Source organism: Phocoena sinus, chromosome 11 (genome assembly GCF_008692025.1).
Source record: "Phocoena sinus isolate mPhoSin1 chromosome 11, mPhoSin1.pri, whole genome shotgun sequence".
In the NCBI taxonomy this organism is placed as follows: Eukaryota; Metazoa; Chordata; class Mammalia; order Artiodactyla; family Phocoenidae; genus Phocoena; species Phocoena sinus.
In genome coordinates this window covers 68,393,727-68,411,467 of record NC_045773.1, presented here as the reverse complement: position 1 = coordinate 68,411,467, position 17,741 = coordinate 68,393,727, and the positions used below count along the sequence as shown (strand labels likewise).

General features: G+C 37.9%; 1 protein-coding gene across 1 annotated transcript in view; it reads right to left on the bottom strand.

The window, feature by feature from the left end:
* Window positions 1-17,741, bottom strand: part of DNAH8 (dynein axonemal heavy chain 8) — a 323,349-nt gene that overhangs the window by 140,968 nt on the left and 164,640 nt on the right. Inside the window, exons 53-58 of the mRNA XM_032647945.1 lie at window positions 17,159-17,396; window positions 13,110-13,252; window positions 12,060-12,194; window positions 11,091-11,213; window positions 6,395-6,608; window positions 1,640-1,749 (exon numbers count right to left, since the gene is read on the bottom strand). Coding sequence (XP_032503836.1) covers window positions 1,640-1,749; window positions 6,395-6,608; window positions 11,091-11,213; window positions 12,060-12,194; window positions 13,110-13,252; window positions 17,159-17,396 — 963 coding nt within the window. The remainder of the gene's footprint in view (window positions 1-1,639; window positions 1,750-6,394; window positions 6,609-11,090; window positions 11,214-12,059; window positions 12,195-13,109; window positions 13,253-17,158; window positions 17,397-17,741) is intronic.

Sequence of the window (17,741 nt, the reverse complement as noted above, 5' to 3'; positions counted from 1 at the left end):
CAAGGACGGAGCCCTGTATTTTAGCCTGAGAGGCAGGATAATTGATACAAAATTCTGAGGCAGGATCATACTTAAGGACTTGTTAACTTTGAGACGGTTATTAGACATCGAAGCGGTGGTGTCTACTAAGCTTTTGGAAACAAGTCGGGGGACTTCCCAGACTTGGGTCCAGTGGTTAAGACTCTGCGTTTCCAATGCAGGGGGCGCAGGTTCAATCCCTGGTCAGGGAACTAAGATCCCACATACTGTGCAGTGAGGCTAAAAAATTTTTAAAAAAGAAAGAAACAAGTCTGGAGCCGGGCAAAGAGGCCTGGGATGGAAGTGCTGACTTTGAACTCATCAGCACAGAGATGGTGTTTAAAGCCATGAAGCTGGATGAGGCTACCTGAGTACGAATGGAGGTAGAGATGAGGTCCCAACATGGAGATCAAGTGCACTCCAGTATTTAGAGGAGGGGAAAGAGTGGGGACTTAGAAAAGGTAGCCAGTGAGGTAGGAAGAAAACCAAGAGCAAGAGGCCCTTCTGAAGACAAGTGAAGAAGTGTTTAGAAGGATCATTTACGTCAAACGCTGCTAAAGCGTCAAGTCAGAGGAAGAAGAAACCAACCCTTGAATCTGGCAAGACTGAGGAATTTGGTGACCTTGATGAGAGTAGTGGAAATGAAAACTTGTACAAAACGGGTTAAAGAGGTAAAGAAATGTGAGGAAGTGAGGCTGATAAACATTCATAAAACAAAAGAAGCTTTCATGGAAAGATACCAGGAAGGCCAAAGCTTTCCAGAAAAATATGAATATGGGCACATTAAATTGAAAAATAGCCCCACTGGAAAACAGATGGACCTTATCACAGAAAATTATCTCAGACACTCAGACCTTCTGAAACTCCATGCTGGAGCTTCCCCAGGACATAAGCTTCTGCCCAGATGGTGTGTAAGTGGCCAAATGAATGTATAGTGAACTATGACAATTAATCCTCATCTCCTTCACCAATTTTTTTAAGCAAATATATCAATCTTGTTGTGTTTTTTTTCAAATCTCAGACCTACCCTTAATTGCTTTTTCATGAGTCTGCCTTCAGACATCTGGTGACAGCCTCAAGGCTTATTGAGTTTTACTTAGGGCATTGACCTCTGTATTAAAATCTAGACTATTTTGTTGAGTACATTCCATCCATTTACTAATTCATGCTCCACCTCAGAGAAATCCACAAGTTTGACTTTAAGTCTTGGTTAGCTAAGAATATCTGGAAATCCATGTATTCCCTCAGTCAGTGAACATCTGAGTATCTGACACAGTTTGGCTGTTGGCAGCAGGTAGGGAAGACAGACATACAAAGAGTTACAAATCAGAGTAACAAGTGGAAAAGCAGTGTTCTCATTTCAGCAAAACTCTGCTTTATCCTGGATGCCGTGTCTGGTTTACAGTAATATCTCATATATATGGAAAGCATCATTCAGTCAGAATATTTGCTCCCTGGAAGGAAAAGGTGTCATAAATCTACTTCAGCACCTAATTTGTCTTTTCCAGAAAAACACTACTACCCATGATGTGATGATAACTTCATGAGCCATGAGGTGAGAACTAGGCTGAATAATTGTTGACATTTTTTTTCTGATTATTGACAACAGATGATTCTGTACCTTAGTCCACTGCCACAGCACTCTGCTCGCTGGAACCAAATTCACAATCATCTCACATATTTCGGGTTTGAACTTTCTGCAAGGATCAAAATACCCACAGCCAATAACTCCTGAAAAATAAACAAGATTGAAGGTATGAGCTTCCTATAAGATCACAAGGTACATGTTTATCCCAGTGAATAAATCATTACAAGATGACTAAGCTAGGTGATGTGAAGAATTTCTCTCAAGGAATCAGCTAAGACTGGCAGTCAGCAGTGGGGCTAGCAAAGCTTAGTATGCAGTGATAAGCATTTTATATGTATTAACTCCTTTAATCCTCCCAACATCCTATAAGAAAGAATCTGAGGTAGATATTATTATTATTCCCGTTTTCTTATTTATATTTTTATTGAAGTATAGTCGACATATAATATTTTGGTGTTTTCAGGTGTACAACACAGTGATTCAAATTTAAAACATCACACTGGTCAGAATGGCTATCATCAAAAAGTCTACAAATAATAAATGCTGGAGAGGGTGTGGAGGAAAAGGAACCCTCCTACACTGTCGGTGGGAATGTAAATTGGTGCAGCCACTGTAGTGAACAGTACAGAGGTTCCTTAAAAAACTGAAAATAGATTTACCATATGATCCATCAATCCCACTCCTGTGCATTTATCCAGGGAAAACCACAATTCGAAAAGATACATGCACCCCAATGTTCATAGCAGCACTATTTATAATAGCCAAGACATGGAAGCAATCTAAGTGTCTACTGACAGATGAATGGACAAAGAAGATGTGGTACGTATATACAATGGAATATTACTCAGCCATCAAAAAGAATGAAATAATGCCATTTGCAGCAACATGGATGGAACTAGAGATCACCATACTAAGTGAAGTAAGCCAGGCAAAGACAAATAGCATATGATATTGCTTATATGGGAATCTAAAAAACATGATACAAATGAACTTATGTACAAAACAGAAATAGAGCCACAGAAACAGAAAACAAACTTAAGGTTACCAGGGGGGAAATGGTGGGGAGGGATAAATTGGGAGACTTGTATTGACATATACACACTATTATATATAAAATAGATAACTAATAAGGACCTACTGTATAGCATAGGGAACTATACCCAACATTTTGTAATAACCTAAAAAGGAAAAGAAACATTAAAAAATAGCTATATATGTATGTATAACTGAAGCACTTTGCTGTACACCTGAAACTAACACAACATTGCAAATCAACTATACCTCAATTACAGAAATGATCACCACAGTAAGTCTAGTAGCCATTTGTCACTATACAAAATTATTACTATATTATTGACTATATTCCTAATTCTGTATATTATATCCCTATGACTTTTTTATTTTATAATTGGAAGTTTATACCTCTGAATCCCCTTCACCTATTTCACTCAATTTTCCCATTCTCCTCCCCTCTGGCAACCACCAGTTTTTTCTCTGTATCTATGAGTCTGTGTCTGTTTTGTTTTGTTTGTTCATTTGTTTTGTTTTCCCGATTCCATGTATAAGTGAGACCACAGGTATTTGTCTTTCTGTCTGACATGACTTGCCATGTGTGACAACACAGATGGACCTAGAGGTTATTATTATTCCCATTTTAATATGAGTTTAGTAACTTGCCCAAGGTCACCCACCTTGTGTGTGGGTGAATCTGAGGTTTGAACCCAGGAAACCTGGCTCTGGAACCTGTAAAACAGCCCTCAGTCTCAAGAGTAGAAGAGCTGGAGAAGAACTTAGAGACTACTTCCTCATCTTACAGATAAGGAGACCAGGCACAGACAAGTAAAGCAAACTGTTCAAGTTCACACAGATTGGTTGTTGACAAAAGTGAAATCAGGACCCCCATATCTCCTGACCTGCAGTCAGCCAACACACTGGCCTGGGTGGTGACGTAATGGTTCCTAGGAAACACCCAACACAGTGACAATCTGACATAATCACCCTCAGGAACTACGGTGTTATAGACTGTTCCTGAAGTCCCAAAATGTGTTTGGTGTTAGACTGCAAAAACAGATTTAACTCTATTTCGTCCCTGTGAGACTCTATGTTGAGCAGTATGTTCAGTTCTGAGCATGGTATTTTCAGAGGAAAATGAATACGAATATCTGCTCAGAGACGCATAGCAGGTTTATGAAGGGTGGGTCAGCTAAAGAAACTGGGCTTCATTCACACAGACCAAAGAAGAGCAGCCTTGAGGGAACGTGAAATTATCCAAAGTCATGGTTGGTTGTGCTAGATGCCTGTAAGGCCTTTTTGCTTCCTGAAATCCTATGATTCTAGACCTCCAGCTTCCTGTGGCACAAATGTGTTATATATGAAGCATGGGATGTGGAATCAGAAAACAGAATCAGCATCACACGTTTGCCATGCACTAGCTATATGGCCTTAATTGGGCAGTTATCTTACTTCTCTGAGCCTCGGTTTCTGGTTTGTTTCCATATCTCATTTTCAATATTAATCATATCAAAGAGTGTATAAAAGTTTAACAAATAATCAAACACTCATGTACAGCCACTAGACTGAGGAATACAAGATTGTCTGAGTACATTAGAAGCCTCTTTTGTCCAATCCCTCCTCCCTCCAGAGGTAGACAGGGCGCTGACTTGGTGAGAATCAGTAACTCGCTTTTCCAAAAAAAAGCTTTGGCACTTACGTTCTTGAACTTTAACCTTTTCCTTTTAACTTTAGTTTTTGAAATTCAATTTAATGGAATCATGTTATATGCTCCTCTGCGATGCTTTTTTTCTCTTAACATTGTATTTCTGGGCTTCATCCACGTTGAAGCATGTAGCTGTGTTCGTTCACATTCACTGCTCTAGAGCACTACACGGTACGCCCGCGCCACAATGTATTTATCCGACTTTACTGTCAATACATAATTGGGTTACTTCAAGGTTTTTGCTGTCAGGAGCACTGTTCTATGAACATTCTTGTGTAAGTCTTTTGGTGCACATGTGAAAAATCAGCTACAGATGGGTTAAGGACTCAAATACGAAAGGCAAAACTATATAACGTTTGGAAGGAAACATAGGCAAATACCTGTATGACCTCTGGATAGGAAGGGACTTCTTAAATGAGACTCATAAAGCACAACCATAAAGGAAAAAAATGGTGAACTGGTATATACTTGGAAGTGGAGTGGCGGTGGGTGTGCACATGTTCTACTACCAGTAATAATGTCCAGTCATTATGAAGGGCTCGTAGCAATTTATTCTCCCACCAGCAGGGCAGAGAGTCTCAGTTGCTTTACATTTTCACCAATGCCTGATTTTTTTGTCAGAATTTTTCATTTTTGCAAATCTAGTGGTTATAAAATGGTTTTTTTCCTGGTGTTTTAAATTTCCATATTCCTGAATTCTAATGTTTATCATCTTTACCTTTGTTTATTAGCCATATGGTTTCCTCTTCTTAAAGTGCCTGGCTTTTGGTCCATGTTTATATTAGGATGTTTGCTTTTTACCTGATTGATTCTTTGGATTTCTTAAAGTATTCAGATTACTGAGTTTTTTGCTTTGTTACATGTGTTGAAATTTTTTTCTTCCACTTTGCAACTTGTCTTTTTTCTACTCTTTTAATGTTGCTTTTTAAAAATATATTTATTTTATTTATTTTTGTCTGCATTGGGTCCTCATTGCTGTGCGCAGGCCTTCTCTAGTTGTGGCGAGTGGGGGCCACACTTCGCCATGGTGTGCGGGCCTCTCATCACAGTGGCCTCTCTTGTTGCGGAGCACAGGCTCCAGGCACGCAGGCCTCAGCAGTCATGGCATGTGGGCTCGGTAGTTGTGGCTTGCAGGCTCTAGAGCGCAGGCTCAGTAGTTGTGGCACACGGGCTTAGTTGCTCTGCAGCATGTGGGATCTTCCCGGACCAGGGCTCAAACCCATGTCCCCTGCATTGGCAGGTGGATTCCCCAACCACTGCACCAGCAGGGAAGCCCTAATGTTGCTTTTTAACTGAACAAAAGCTCTTAATTTTAATCTAGTCAAATTTATCATTTTCTTCCTTTACAGTCTATGCTTTCTGAGTCTCATTTGAGAGGTTCTTTCCTACCCAGAGATCATTCTGATATTTTCCCATATTTTCTTCCACTGCTTTACAGCTTTGCCTTCCATATTTAAATCTTTAATCCTTCTGTATTGATTTTATGCTTGGTGTGAGGTAGGGGTCCAGTTTCAATTACTTTCACATAAGAATTACTAAATATCCCGGTACCATTTCTTGGAAGTCTGCCTTTCTCTTCTGATCTACAGTACTTGCTATGTCAAATAATTAATGATCACATATGCATGGGTCAGTTTCTCTTATATGTCTTCATGTACATAATTTTAATGGAATGGTTTATGTGAGCCTAAATTTGGTGTCAAAATATCATTTTCATTAACATAGCAAAGTGCTACATTTGACTTAGTATATTATGTTGTTAACCTCTGATCAATGGGCTATCATTCATTAGCCCAAATTTCTCTGATTAATCGTGCCAAGAAAACCACAACACAAAGGTTTACTTACCTCTAAAGCCAACCTTCAACAAGGGTATTTCTAAATATCCCTGAGTCTTACAATAGGCTATAAACATGAGTCTGCTTAGTATTTAGTCCCTGGTATTTAGCTCTCCATTTCGGATATTTAATCCCTACTTCTGACAGGGCCTTTTTATCTCTTAAATAAGGTTTTGCATGATTTATGTCCATTATGTAACGCAATAAAAAATTAAACACCAAGAACAGTCATACCAAAAATTTTGTCTATTGAAGCATTTGAAGGCAATGTGCAATTAAACACCGTAAACTGTCTTTTCAAACGTTGTGGAATATCATTTCGACCGCCTCCAGGGTGAATCATTGCCGCTATGAGCTGTACGTCAACAATAGTAGTGAAATCTCCAGGCTTATCCAAGCTGTACATTCCTTCCATTTCCATCATTTGTCGCACAATCTCGTTAGTTATCTGGAATTTTATATAGTAACATTTTAGTAACACATCACTATCATTTCCTCCAAAGCTCCTATAAAATAGTACAGATGAGATCAGAAGAAAACGCTCAACTTTTATCAATGAAGTGTTTGTGAATGTTGCCTTCGAGGCAATTTGACTTAAATGGTACCACCCATAAACCCTAAACTGTAAGTTGAAGATGTCTGGTGCAAATCCAATGCGCTCTTTACCACGCTGATAAATCTAGATAGGAGAGTTACAGAATATTTGGTACAATTACAGGAGTTCTCAGAGCTACAAGTTTTACTATAGTTTTATATCTTTCACACTCCACATTCAACTGTTTAAAATACCTTAAATCAGAAAATGGGATAGTTTTACTCCTGAATGTTTTGGTATTGGATTTTACATCCTTATCTTTCTTCTCTGTAGCCTCTACCACTGCTAACATTCCCTCCATATTGAAATTTTTTCCTCTCTTGGTTTTAGAGACTCAGTTCTTTCCAGGCTCATCTGGAGACCTTGGATCACTTCCCAAGCCATTCTTTCTCCATTCATTCCTCAAATGTAACTCTTCTACAGGGTTCCATCCTCGGCTCTTTTCTATTTCAGGGGATGCCATCTCAACCCTAAATCCTAAAGAATCTCAACTCTGTAACTCTAGCTTCAGATTCTCTTCTAAACTCCACACCTGTATATCCAAATTCCTACTGGGCATCTTTGAGTGGAAGACACACAAGCCCCTGTAATATGACACTCTTTCAGTCAAGAAGCATTTAATCAATCACTACTCTGTGTCTGGCTCTGTTGTAACATAGGCAAAAATCCCTGTCTTCATGGAGCATACGTTCCTGTGATGGGAGACAAAAGGTACACGTGCATGCCTGTATGTACGTATGTGTGTAAATAAAATGGTATAAGTCCTTTGGAGAAAATAAAGCAGAGAAAGGAAAGTCATTGCAGGTGCAATGACTAAGTGGTAGTTGACTTCTCAACAGCAACAAGGAAAGCAGAAGATAGGAATCATATATTTAAAGTGATGAAAGAAAATAACTGCCAACCTACATTTTTCTATCCAGCAACGTCTTTCAAATAAAGAGGATGAAATAAAGACTTCTGCAGACCAACAAACAAACAAAAAAAACTAAGTTTGTCACTAAAAGATTTTCTCCTAAGGAAGTTCTAAGAATGAATAAAGAGTAAAAAAAGTGGTAAATAAGTGTGTAATGCAAACAAAGAATGAATATATAAAACAGTAAAAAATAATGCCTCATGGGAGTTCACTTTAAAAATACATATAGATGACCAAAAAGCACATGAAAAGATGCTCAACATCACTGATTATTCGAGAATGCAAATCAAAACTACAATGAGGTATCACCTCACACTGGTCCAGAATGGCCATCCTCAAAAAAAATCTCCAAACAATAAATGCTGGAGAGGGTGTGGAGAAAAGGAGAACCCTCCTACACTGTTGGTGGGAATGTAAATTGGTACAGCCACTATGGAGAAACAGTATGGAGGTTCCTTAAAAAACTAAAAAATAGAGCTATTGTATGATCCTGCAACCCCACTCCTGGGCATATATCTGAAGAAAACCATAATTTGAAAAGACACATGCACCCCAGTGTTTACTGCAGCACTATTTACAATAGCCAGGACATGGAAGCAACCTAAATGCCCATCAGCAGAGGAATGGATAAAGAAGAATGTGGTTACATATATACAATGGAATATTACTCAGCCATAAAAGAGAACAAAATGATGCCATTTGCAGTAACACAGATGGACCGACAGGTGTCATACTAGGTGAAGTAAGTCAGACAGCGTAAGACAAATATCATGATATCGCTTATATGCAGAATCTAAAAAAATGATACAAATCAACTTATTTACAAAACAGAAATAGAGTCACAGACGTAGAAGGCAAACTTATGGTTACCAGAGGGGAAATGGGGGGAGGGATAAATTGGGAGACTGGGATTGACATATACATACTACTATATATAAAATAGATAACTAATAAGGACCTACTGTATAGCACAAGGAACTCTACTCAATACTCTGTAATGACCTCTGTGGGATAAGAATGTAAAAAAGAGTGGATATATGTATATGTATAACTGATTCACTTTGCTGTACACCTGAAACTAACACAACATTGTAAATCAACTATAGTCCAATAAAAATTTTTTAAAAATAAACTGGCATAACACAATATAAAGGTGAATGATATAATTTATGCTAATAAAAAATAAAAATAGAGGCATAGACTTAAATACAAGTCAACAATAAAATTATAAATCAGGAGAAAGATAAAGGAAATTAAAGTGCTCAAAGGTCACTGGATATACAAAATGGGAAAGTAGTGTTAGATTATCTTTCTTTTTGACTACGTATGTAGGATGTACTGTCTAGGGTAACCACTAGAACACAGAAATTGACTGCAGTAAATGGATCATAAGAAAAGGAAAAAGGAACAAAAAAAAATCAGTGTCCTCAGTGGAATAGGAAGAAGGCTGTAGCACTTCATGCTCAGCTGAGGGCAAGGAAATGAAGGTGTCCAAGGTCTGAGAAAAAGACAGTATGAAAGGAACCTGAATGTAAATGTAGGATAGGAATAGACAGGATAAAGATATATAACACAAAACACGCAGTATAATTGCTGGGTAGTATTATGAGCTCAGCTGAGGTCCATAATCATGATTTTAAAGTGATTTTAAGCAGTATTGTGTGTTTTTCTCCAGCCAAGTTTGGCTGCATAGGTGCAGGTGGCTGGTGAGCAAAGAGGCTTAACAAGGATTTAATGTGGTTAAGGCTTTCACAAATGAGTAGAGGGTGCATGCTACCGTGATTATAATAATGGATTATGGAATTTTAGCTGGAAAGGAAGGAAGTGAGGAAATGAGAAGAAATGAAGGAGAATTTAATGATGGTAGGAACAATGGCTGGTAGCTCCATCTGTAGTCTGGGTAGTAGAGGGAATGAGCTACAGAATGTGGACATGGTGATCAGAGAATAAAACGCTTGAAATTGAGATAATGAACAGGTCACAGTTACTGATAATGACAAGGTGTAGGGTACGACTGCATGAATGAGTAATTTCAGACGGAGTGGAAGACATGATCATTGGAGGAGTTGAGGTCAAGGAACTAAGAGGTCAAGATCATGTACGTAGACATTTTTTGGCATCACTGAGAATTATGACAAGCAGGAATGGCTGCATAATCTGTGAGGCTCAGGACAAAATGAAAATTCAAGTGTCTTTCTTCAAAAATCATTATTAGAAATTTCAAGACAGTGACAGCAGAGCATTAAACCACGTGCAAGCTCCTCTGAAGTGCGAATCCCTCTGCAACGACACACTGTGCACACCATGAAGCTGGCCCCGGAGAGTGGGACAGCCCTGGAGAGAGTAACAGTCATCTGGGGACTGAAATCTTCGGGGAGGGATGGGTGTGACCCAAGGGTCCAAGATGACTGCAACAACATGTGGGTGTGAGGTCAGAGTGATAGGTTTTCAGGGAAGAGGGCAATGAGAATGGAGAAGGACATCTCCCTCACCTGCAGGTGAGAAGTCTGCAGGGAAAGCAGCATCCTGGGTTTCCATTAGAGCAAGAAGGTGAGGGAAAAGCTCAGAGAAGAAGCTGAATTTACAGGGGATTTTGTGGATGAACCATGGCTGCCAAGGGCACACAGAAAGTTTTCAGGAGTGGGGAAAGTAGGAGATGGGGCCAGACAAGGGCCAAGCAGGACTGATGGGGTTTAGTGTCAGGATGAGCACGGACAGACCTGGGAGTCCTGACATCCTGGTGATGGCTGAGGTGAACTAGGAAAAAGGGTGGAAGGGATGTGACGGGTCCCTGGTGGGCTCTAGATTGATGGTGTTGATGAGGCAGTAGACGGTGGTGGAGGACGTGTTGGGGATCCCACCAGGAACAGGCAGAACCCTGGCAGCAACTGTGAGGTCCTCTAAGGGGAGTGAGTCTGGGGATGACAGACGATCACAAGTAGGACAGTGGTGCATGGCAGAGTTTTGGGTTTTTTTAAAAATTGTTTTCTGGGAACTCCCTGGTGGTCCAGTGGTTAGGACTCTGTGCTTCTACTGCAGGGGCACGGGTTCAATCCCTGGTGAGGAAGCTAAGATCCCGCATACTGTGCGGCGCAGCCAAAAAGAAAAAAAAGTGTTTTCTAAACATCAGGTACTCCTGGGAGAGAGTATATAGAGTGGGAAATAAGAGAACGAAGATAAAACCCTGGGGAAAGGAAGAAGGAAGCCAGAAAGCACATTGAAATCAAGCAGCCAGAGAGGCAGAGGGAGTGTTGGGGGGAAGCATATAGGGATTTCAAGAAGGAAGAATGTCATCTATAACCAAGAAGCCAAAAAAGACTGAGAATTGTTACTAGGCTTAATAAAGTGCCAGTTATTGATCTTTTCATATGTCACTAAGAATACCGATTAAATATCATTTACATGAGATATTTTAGTCCTACCTGATCTCCCCATTCATTAATCATGGGCATATTAATATCATCAATAAATACAGTCATTTTTCTGCCTCCAGGCGGCCCATATGTGCTTCCCATCCTCTTATCCACATAGCTTTCAATTGTTCTCTAGAGAAAAGGAAATAGTCTGTCTTATGCATTACATTTCAATCCATTTCTAAAAATGATGAACACGCTTTTCAGAGTAGAATATAATTGACTTATTTATTTAATATATGTAAATATTGTTATTAAAATAAATATTGCAAACTTTAAAAAATAAGTTGTTGGAATATTAATCATTAATTTATATTAAAAGACATTCCAATGTTCAGCTTCAGCTTCAATATTAGGCCAAAACATGCTATTTGGATTTGGCCTCAGGGTCAGCCTTAGGAAGGTTAAACAGCTGAATGCCAACTTAAACACCAATTCTTTTGAGATATATATATATATATATATATATATATATAGAGAGAGAGAGAGAGAGAGAGAGAGAGAGAGAGAGAGAGAGAGAGAGAGAGATACAGTCAGCCCTTCATATCCACAGCTTCCACATCCTTGGATTCAACCAACTTCCATCAAAAGTATTTGGAAAAAAATATTCCAGCAAGTTCCAAAAAGCAAAACCTGAATTTGCCTCACACTGGAAACTATTTACTTAGCACTTATATTGCATTTACAACTATTTACATAGAATTTACATTGTACTAGGTATTGTAAGTAATCTAGAGATTATTTTGGAGTATATGGAAGGATGTGCACAGGTTATATGCAGACACTACCCATTTTATGTAAGGGACTAGAGCATCCACAGATTTTGATACCAGCAGAGATCCCGGCACTAATCCCCCATGGATACTGAGGGACAAACTATATATATATAGCAATGTTTTATTTGCATACAGATTTTAATTGTATCAATCACTTAATATATTAATATGATAATGACTGCAGCAAGTGATGAGTTTTTACCTGAAACATCATTGGTTCTGTGGCAGATGAAAAGTTCAGACTTTTAGATAACTGTATTTCGGGGTCATATTTTTTCAAATAGGCCTTAATCATTACAGTTTTTGCAGTTCCCTGCTCCCCCGTGAGTAAAACAGCCTGCAATCGTAGGATAATCATGTTGAAAGGTGTTATAAGATGTTTAGTTTTAATATATTAAGGTTCTAGTAGCCATTCTTTCATTCTAATAACGAATACAACTAATTTTTGATACTTTTAAGGATTAGACCTACATCAAAATAAATCCTAGTGAATTAAGATTTAAATGTAAAATATATGCTATAAAAGTGCTGGAAGAAGTGTGGGTGAGCAGTCACGTAACCACTAGGAAAGGACTTTGTAAGCAGATACCCACTTTCCTTAGCACGCTGGAAGTCAGCATTTCAGGGAAGATTGAGTTGGAGTGAATCTTGGGACCTGGAGTTCATTTGCAAATAGGTTTCCCTGAAATGACACCACCTCTGGCCCTTGTACTTTAATTTTTCCACCAATAGGTGTAAAAAGGGATGTGTTTTCTTACATGGTTTGCAATAATCTAAGAAACTGAAACTAAAATATTGCCTGCCATATCAGTAATGAGGATGTTGCAGCCATCAAGCCACTGCATTACAGCCACCCAGACGGCGCACCCTGAGGAGACCCAGGAAGAGAAAACACGGGATACTGGCCCCAGATAGCTGAGGTGTGTATCCAAAGGATGATTTCAGTGAGCCCAGACTCTTGTATCTTCCCATACCCCAGAAAAGCACTAAATTCCTTAACTTGAGATATCTGGGGTTTTTTCTCATTAACGGTAATTCTTTGGTGCTCCAACTACCTGGTCTTCTGTTGCAAAAACTTCTGTATATTCTGGCTTCCCCCCACCCGCCTTGCCTCTTTGGAGCATTTTTCTCAGTGCTATCTGAGATGCTGTGTCCCAGGCTTGAAGTCCTAAGAATGTCCACCAAATAAAACATAACTCTCAACTTTTAGGTTGTGCATTTTTTTTTCAGTCGACAAAACTATCAAACTTACTTTATGCTGTTTTGCAATGGTGTCTACCAAAAAATTTGTTCTAACATTGTCAACATTTGGAACCAAAATTGATGAATATTCCGGAACACGGTCAGTTGGATAATAATATGGCTGAAGTTTCTTACTCCAATGCTCCCAATCACCTATACAATAATTAAAGCTGATCTTAATAAAACTGCATTCTTCAGAAGTTATCTCAATACAAAACACAAGTGCTATAAACAATTAACAGAAATACATAAACATTTAAAATATTTTTGTAAAACACGTTAACATATCTGCTTATCTAATGTATGTGGCATTTGATAATTTAAATTTGTTTTTGCCTCTTTACAAAGTCAGCTTTAAATTGCTAATTATTTATCTAGAGAGATCTTGGTCTGAGATGGAATTACAACCAATGACATGTTTAGTATCTAGTAGGAAAATCACATTAACTAAAAGGATGGGAAAGACCAAAAAAGGGATTGTAGATTACTGGACATAGGATGTTTGCCATGAGAAATGGGAAAAAATAAACCTGGCCCTAAAACTAGTGTTAACAGAGTGCCCAGATTCCAGACTTATAGTCACTGCTAATTTACTGACTGATATTATTGTTATAACAATTATTGTAAGTGCATTTCATCAATTCTAAGAAAAATATTTTATTTACATTTTATCATCTCTGGAACGCTCCTTTCAATCTATTATGTCGGAATCGCTGCTGGCTATGCAAACTTGATGAGAATTTTTTTTTAATTTTGCCATTTAAATTGAATGACTTGCATTGTTGGTATTGCATTCTTGAATTTAACTGCCATTTTAAAGATCTTCCAAAAGATACCATGATTCAGAATTGTACCAAAAAAGTTACTGTGTATGCAGAATGCATGGAAAGAGAGCAGAGGAGCACACATTTGATAGTAGCAAAGCAAACATTCATCACTGGGGGAATAACCTCAATTTCAACTTTCCTTGCAAATTACAGAGTTCTAGGGTTAAGTGCATGTTTAACTTCTAAGAAACTGCCGAAGTGTTTTTCAAAGTGGCTGTATATTGTGTACCGTTGTGTAGTTAGCAGAGTGGATATACTATTGGATGTGAGAGCTCCACTTGTTCCACATTCTCTCCAATATTTGGTATTAGTAACCTTTTAATTTTAGCCATTAAATTAATTAGAATTTAGTCATTCTAGTGTCTGTGTAATGATTTTGCATTTCCCTGATGACCAATCATGTTGAATATCTTTTCATGTGCTTTTTTCACCATTCATAAATCTTCTTTGGTGTAGCATCTATTTAAAATTATTGCCTATTTAAGAAATTTGGATTGGCTGGCCGCTTGTTATTATTGAATTGCAAGAGTTCTTTATGTACTCTGGATAAAATTCTTTTATCAGATACATATTTTTCAAACATTTCTTCCCATTCTGTGGCTGGAATGGGAATTTTATTTTCATAGTGACTTTCAAATAGATTTTAATGAAATCAGGATGTATGAGTGCTCCAACTTTGTTTTTTAAAAATTGATTTGGGGGCTTCCCTGGTGGCGCAGTGGTTGAGAGTCCGCCTGCCAATGCAGGGCACACAGGTTCGCGCCCCAGTCCAGGAAGATCCCATATGCCGCGGAGCGGCTGTGCCCGTGAGCCATGGCCGCTGAGCCTGCGCGTCCGGAGCCTGTGCTCCGCAACGGGAGAGACCACAACAGTGAGAGGCCCATGTACCGCAAAAAAAAAAAAAAAAAAAAAAAAAATTGATTTGGTTATTCTAAATCCTTTGCATTTCCATAAAATTTTATAATTCAGTTATAAATTTCAACCAAAAAAAGTCTATTGGAATTCTCACTATGATTGCACAGAATCTGTAGATCAATTTGGAGAGAAATAACATCTTAACAATACTGAGTTTTCTGATTTGTAAATGTGATTTAGCTTTCCATTTATTTCTCTCAGCAATTTTGTGGTTTTCAGTACACAGATCTTATACATATTTTGTTAAATTTATCCCTATATATTTCATTTTTTGAATGCTATTTTAAATGGTATATTAAAATTTCAATTTCCAATTTGTTGTGAGCATGTAGAAATACAAATTATTATTATACATTGTTCTTTCATTCTGTGACCTTAATAAACTCATTTACTAGTTCTAATTTTTTAGAGGACGGTTATATTATCTGCAAATAAAGAGAGATTTATGTGTTCTTTTCCAATCTATAGGTATTTCATTTGTTTGTTCATGTTTATTTATTTACTGTCTTATTGCACTGGCTAGAACCTGTAGTACAACGTCTAATAGAAGTGGTGAGAAAAGAATATTCTTGTCTTGTTCCTGATCTTGGGAAGAAAGTATTCAGTCTTTCACCATTAAGTATAATGTTAGATTTTTTTGCAGATATTCTTTATCAGAATGATAAAGTTTCTATTCCTAGTGTACTGTTTTATCATGGAAGGATGTACAATTTCATCAAATGCTTTTTTAAAAAAATGTTTATTTATTTATTTTGGCCATGCCAGGTCTTAGTTGCGGCACGTGGGATCTTCCTTGTGGCATGCAAACTTCTTAGTTGCGACACACAGACTCTTAGTTGTGGCATGTGGACTCTTAGTTGCGACAGGCATGTGGGATCTAGTTCCCCAACCAGGGATCGAAGCTAGGCCCCCTGCATTGGGAGCACAGAGTCTTACCACTGGACCACCAGGGATGTCCCCAGGTGCTCTTTTTGCATTGATTTAGAGGACTATATAATTTGTTTGGTTTTTACTCTATTAATATGGTGAATTACATTGACTGGTTTTTAAATGTTAATCCAACCTTCCATCCCTAGAATAAATACCCACTGGAACTCAATATGTTATCCTTTTATATACTATTGAATTTCATTTGTTAAAATTGTATTAAGAAATGTGTGTCAATATTCTTGAGGGATAATGGTCTATAGTTTTCTTTTCTTGTAATGTCTTTCTCTGTTTCTGGTATCAGGACAACACTTACAAACCCTTGTAAGGTGGGATGGGAAGTGTTTCTTCCTTACATTTTCTATATTTTGGAAGAGTTTATGCAGAATGAATTGGTATTATTTCTTTCTTAAGAATTTGATGTACTTCACCAGTGAAGTCATCCGGGCCTGCAGTTTTCTCTGTGGGAAGGTTTTTAACTATAAATCAAAAATTTTTAGTAGATATAGGGATACTTAGGATATCTATTTCTTCTTGATGAGGTTTGGTCGTTTGTGTCTTTCAGAGAATTTATCCATTTCATCTACATTGTCAAATGTATAACATTGACATTGTTTCTAATATTCACTTCTTATTTTGTTTCTAATACTCACTTCTTATTTTTTAATGTCTTTAGGGTTTGTAGTAATGTTCCTTCCTTCATTCTGAATCATGGTAATTTATGTCTTCTCTTTTTTTTCCCCTGATATCTCTGGTAAGAGATTTACGAATTTTATCGATCTTTTCAAAGAACCATCTTTGGATTGGCTCTAGATTCTAAGAGAATTCATAGCTAGATTTAAGGGTGCATTTAATTGTTAGTTTCTTTTAGGGAGAGGTGAGCTGGGCCCTACCACACACAGGAGGCTAGGGGGCTGAGGTGACAGCACTGGACTTTGCCGAGTCTGCGACGTGTAAGTAGGATCCCATCTGCTTGGTTCATTCTCTGCTTATTCTGACATTTCCAACAGAGAAGTTCTAAGACTGATCTGTCATGAGCATTAATTACCATGCTTTGCAACATGAAGAATCTGTGTTCTCTATACTGCTACCCTTCCTCTTCAAGTAAGAGAAAAATAGATGCTGAAAGAAGTGTTGCTAACTTATTTATGTTAGATTTCACTGAGACCACCGCAAAAGGAGGAGAAGTCAAGAGCCTCTATAACTGTTCCCAGCCTGGCCCATATGCAAAATCCTACTGTTCCTTGCATATATGCCCTTTAAAAATGGTATTAGCAATTATGTTATTCATGATTGGTTTAATATTTCCCCACAGAAGAGTTTACAGAGTTTATCTTTTTTCCATTAAAAAAAATGTCATTTTATTTCAGGTATAAGTCACTGTGCTTACCATAATCAGTAACATAAAACTCATACATGGTTTGATTCGTGCCCTTAGGTATTTCTGGTAAGTCTAACTTGCTTTCATGATTTCGTAAAAAGGCTTCAAGCTTGTTTCTGCTTTCCAATTCCAGAAGGGCTCCTAAACTCCACATTAGAGCAAACACAAATAATTTATGAAGATGTTCGACACATGAAATGCCACCTTCTTCTTTGGAGGGAATTAAACCTTCCAGAAGATTGAGAGACTGAAAATATTTAAAATACAATAAAATAAAGGTTTGTATTTAGATATTTTAAATAAACATTTAAAAACAATAATAAATTTAAAAGGAGAGAAAGACAGAAGAAAACAAATATATCTCCAGATATTGCTTGATCAGTGTCCTACAGCTAGCAGCATTTAGAAGAAAGGCCATTGTGCTTTAGGCGGACTGCATGATCTAGCAGAAAGGATGCCAAACTGGGAATCTGGAGGTATCCCGGCTCATGCCACTAACATCTCTGAGTCTCAGTTTCCTGATCTAAAAAGCAAAAGGCCTAGACTAGATGTTCCCTAAGGTAGCTTCTGGTTCTAAAGTTTGGGTATTCCA